The sequence below is a fragment of the Pseudophryne corroboree genome, chromosome 7 (assembly GCF_028390025.1).
Source record: "Pseudophryne corroboree isolate aPseCor3 chromosome 7, aPseCor3.hap2, whole genome shotgun sequence".
Classification (NCBI taxonomy): domain Eukaryota; kingdom Metazoa; phylum Chordata; class Amphibia; order Anura; family Myobatrachidae; genus Pseudophryne; species Pseudophryne corroboree.
In genome coordinates this window covers 505,467,305-505,472,169 of record NC_086450.1, presented here as the reverse complement: position 1 = coordinate 505,472,169, position 4,865 = coordinate 505,467,305, and the positions used below count along the sequence as shown (strand labels likewise).

General features: G+C 46.9%; 1 protein-coding gene across 2 annotated transcripts in view; it reads left to right on the top strand.

The window, feature by feature from the left end:
- Nucleotides 1-3,859, top strand: part of LOC134945842 (NFATC2-interacting protein-like) — a 60,605-nt gene extending 56,746 nt beyond the window's left edge. For both annotated transcript variants that reach the window (XM_063935363.1, XM_063935364.1), the window contains 2 exons: nt 2,670-2,788; nt 3,002-3,859. In XM_063935363.1, coding sequence (XP_063791433.1) covers nt 2,670-2,788; nt 3,002-3,157 — 275 coding nt within the window. In that variant the 3' untranslated portion in view covers nt 3,158-3,859. The remainder of the gene's footprint in view (nt 1-2,669; nt 2,789-3,001) is intronic.
- Nucleotides 3,860-4,865: the final 1,006 nt, after the last annotated feature.

Here is a 4,865-nt window from a genome sequence, read left to right as displayed (position 1 = left end):
GTGGACAACTGGGAAGCAGACTTCCTCAGCAGGCACGACCTCCACCCGGGAGAGTGGGGACTTCATCAAGAAGTCTTCACGCAGATTGCAAGTCGGTGGGAACTGCCACAGGTGTACATGATGGCATCCCGCCTCAACAAAAAGCTACAGAGGTATTGCGCCAGGTCAAGAGACCCTCAGGCGATAGCTGTAGACGCACTAGTGACACCGTGGGTGTTCCAGTCTGTTTAGGTATTCCCTCCTCTTCCTTTCATACCGAAGGTGCTGAGAATCATAAGAAAAAGAGGAGTGCGAACAATACTCATTGTTCCGGATTGGCCAAGAAGGACTTGTTATGCAGATCTGCAAGAGATGCTCACAGAGGACCCATGGCCTCTGCCTCTAAGGCAGGACTTGTTGCAGCAGGGGCCCTGTCTGTTCCCAGAGTTACCGCGGCTGCGTTTGACGGCATGGCGGTTGAATGCCGGATCCTAGCAGAAAAGGGTATTCCGGATTAGGTTATTCCTACGCTGATAAAGGCTAGGAAGGAAGTGACAGCTAAATATAGTCACCGTATATGGCGAAAATATGTTGCTTGGTGTGAGGAATTCCAGCTGGGCCGTTTTCTTCGCTTCCTACAGTCGGGAGTGTCTTTGGGCCTAAAATTAGGATCCATTAAGGTCCAGATTTCGGCCCTATCCATTTCTTTCAAAAAGGAACTGGTTTCTCTTTCTGAAGTTCAGACTTTTGTAAAGGGAGAGCTGCATATTCAGCCCCCGTATGTGCCTCTAGTGGCACCTTGGGATCTTAATGTGGTGTTGAGTTTCCTGAAATCACACTGGTTTGAACCACTCAAAACCGTGGAGTTAAAATATCTCACGTGGAAGGTGGTCATGCTGTTGGCTTTGGCTTCAGCTAGGCGTGTGTCGGAATTGGCGGCTTTGTCATATAAAAGCCCCTATCTGGTTTTCCATATGGACAGGGCAGAATTGCGGACTCGTCAGCAATTTCTGCCAAAGGTAGTGTCATCCTTTCATATGAACCAACCTATTGTGGTGCCTGTGGCTACTCGTGACTTGGAGGATTCCGAGTTACTAGATGTAGTCAGGGCTTTGAAGATTTATGTGGCCAGAACGGCTAGAGTCAGGAAAACGGAGTCGCTGTTTATCCTATATGCATCCAACAAACTGGGTGCTCCTGCTTCAAAGCAAACTATTGCTCGCTGGATCTGTAATACGATTCAGCAGGATCATTCTGCGGCCGGATTGACGCATCCAAAATCCGTAAAGGCCCACTCCACAAGGAAGGTGGGCTCTTCTTGGGCGGCTGCCCGAGGGGTCTCTCGGCATTACAGCTTTGCCGAGCAGCTACTTGGTCGGGTTCAAACACCTTTGCAAGGTTCTATAAGTTTGATACCCTGGCTGAGGAGGTCCTTGAGTTTGCTCATTCGGTGCTGCAGAGTCATCCGCACTCTCCCGCCCGTTTGGGTGCTTTGGTATAATCCCCATGGTCCTTACAGAGTCCCCAGCATCCACTAGGACGTCAGAGAAAATAAGATTTTACTCACCGGTAAATCTATTTCTCGTAGTCCGTAGTGGATGCTGGGCGCCCGTCCCAAGTGCGGATTGCTTCTGCAATACTTGTATATAGTTATTGCTTATATAAGGGTTATATTATGGTTACATCAGGGTTGTCTGATGCTCTGTTGTTCATGCTGTTAACTGGGTTTGAGTATCACAAGTTATACGGTGTGATTGGTGTGGCTGGTATGAGTCTTACCCTGGATTCCAAAATCCTTTCCTTGTATTGTCAGCTCTTCCAGGCACAGTTTCCTTAACCGAGGTCTGGAGGAGGGACATAGAGGGAGGAGCCAGTGCACACCAGTAGAACAAATTCTTTCTTAGAGTGCCCTGTCTCCTGCGGAGCCCGTCTATTCCCCATGGTCCTTACGGAGTCCCCAGCATCCACTACGGACTATGAGAAATAAATTTACCGGTGAGTAAAATCTTATTTTTTTTCCACATACAACCTCTGTACAAATATGCAAAATAAAGAAAATGTGAGATTAAAAACAAAATATCTCCACTGCGTCTTTAACTATGCTTATTTCTCCCATGTAATCTGATGGGTGCATGTCAGTATAAGGCGTGTATATACTGTAATAAATGTTAACAAAATATATTAATTTTATTACATGCTAAATGGTCCGATTGAATGCAGGTAAATGGGGAATGTGTAAAAAAAAAAAAAAATACCAAAAACTACTACATATAAGGCACAAGCCTGTCCGTGAGCTGCCAACATCAGAAGTTATTCTCCATGTGTGTTCCAATTGGCGTCCTCCGCAATTGCACCAAACAGGAAGTCACAAGGACAGCAGTCCGAGCAGCCAGTTTAGAACGGCCTTTCTACCTAAACTGTCATTACAATCCAGGCGTCAAGGATATACATGTTTGAACACAGGTGAGTTAATTAGTACCTCAGTCCATTTGATTTAACCATCTGAACTCAAGCATAGATGTCCGTAAAACCAGAACTGCAATGCCAGAGTTTGGGAAACTCTGATTTAAGCGTTAATTGCTAATTGTGCAGAAGAGTTTCTGCCCTGCAGCCCTTGCATCTGAGAAAAGCCTGAGAAATAGAACAGATCTTCCTTCTATCTGGTGATTTTGTGGTGTCTGTTCTTCCAGAGTGTGTAGTCCTCTCTGCCTCAAGGGAGCAGGGATCTGGTGATGAAGAGGATGATAAAATTTGTCTCAAGATCCAGGGCAAGGACAGGGAGTCCCACCTCAGTGTCACCATCAGGAAGGTAAGAGGGCTGTAAGGGCAGGGAATGTTTCCTTTCAGATGTTTCCATGTATTTACAGAGAGGCCACCATTTCGTGGCCCGAACCAATGACTGCTGGTGAGAGTGCTAGCAAGTCATAGACAAGGCCACAAAATGGCTGCCCCCTCCCCTCTGTCTATAGGGGAGTGCAACATGTTATGTGGTCTTGTGCTTAACGGAACCGGTTATTTCCAGAATGAACCACTGCAGTCCCTGATGGATCAGTACAGAACCGCCATGGGCCTTACCAAGAAGGTGTGCTTCATGTTCGAAGGGAAGAAGCTGAAAGGGAGGAGTACGGCCGAGGAGCTTGGCCTGGAAGGTGATGACATCATAGAGGCGTGGGTATGAGCAGATTGGCGTTGACTGAACGTGAAGCTGGAATAAGAATTGGTAGTCTCCAGACTTTCTGGCTGATTTTAAGACCACCAGCTTCAGCCGGCTCTCTAGGACACACCGAGCGTTGGACAGTTGTCTTCCATGGATGACTCGGAACCATTAATGTGCAAATTAGAGTTGGAGACTATTTATTTTTCTTTTCTTTTTTTTTTCTTTTTAGCAGACACAATTTGATTTTAGAACTTTAAATTTCTTCTGATCAATTGTCTGCAATAACAGGGTATCAGACTACTAATGCGCCGCATCAATTCTTAGATGGTTTGATGGTTGCACCCTCAGATGTCCTAAGATTTATGTTTTTAAGCTCATCAGATGTGTAAATACATAAGTTACCCTGTTAAGCCAAAGCAGCCATTTAAAAACCGGACACCCACAAAATACACTGCAACAAGTGGCGACACAGGCCCGTGTAACTGTGCAAGCGTGTTACCTATACTGCGTACTAAATGACTGATGGACAACCCTCGCAGAAGAAGACGAGAAATTATCTGGACATCCCAGTGAATACTTCTGATTGCCCTTAGGTAAGCTCCGGAGTATGGAACAAAATTAATTTGGCTACTTCTGCGTCCAGGGTCTACAAAGCTTAATAATTTCTTAAATGATGAATTTTTATATGCAATAAAGAGCCAGGTCCTCAGCTGGTCAATATTCCTGCTTGGCTGAATGTATTTCGTCTCCTCTGCTGACCTACAGGTATTATAGGGTGACTGACCGCCTTGCAGCAATTAGGGGAAAAACACTTGTGTAGTATGTTTCATGTTTGAGAGCAGCATCCAGATTAGGCGATATGGGTTTTAGTAACTGTTTTTCTCTTACGTCCTAGAGCAGGGCTGGCCAAACCAGTCCTCGAGATCTACCAACGGTTCACATTTTCCAGCCCACCTTGCAAGAGCACAGGTGTAGTCATTACTAATTAAGATGTGCTGCATTCATTCCTAACTGACAATTCTACAGATCTCCAGGAGGCCTGGAAAACATGAACTGTTGGTAGATCTCGAGGACCGGTTTGGCCAGCCCTGTCCTAGAGGATGCTTGGGACTCCAAAAGGACCATGGGGTATAGACAGGATCTGCAGGAGACATGGGCACACTAAGACTTTTACTGGGTGTGAACTGGCTCCTCCCTCTATGCCCCTCCTCCAGACATCAGTTAGATTATGTGCCCAGGAGAGACTGTACACACACTAGGGGAGCTCTACTGAGTTTCTCTGAAAGACTTTTGTTAGGTTTTTTATTTTCAGGGAGACCTGCTGGCTACAGGCTCTCTGCTTCGTGGGAGTGAGGGGAGAGAAGCAGACCTACTACTTCTGAGTTCAAGGGCTCTGCTTCTTAGGCTGCTGGACACCATTAGCTCCAGAGGGTTCGATCACTTGGTGCGCCTAGCTGCTTGTTCCCGGAGCCGCACCGTCAACCCCCTCACAGAAGCCAGAAGAAAGAAGCCGGTTGAGTATTAGAAGAACAGAAGACTTCAGTGACGGCAGAAGACTTCAGTAACGAAGGTACCGCGCAGCGGTCGCGCTGCGCTCCATGCTCCCACACACCAACAGCACTCTCAGGGCGCTGGGGAAGCGCCCTGGGCAGCAGGTTACTGGAGTTTTCACTGGCAGAAACGCATATTAGAGGTGCCTGGGCACTATATATGAGACCCCCGCCAGTAT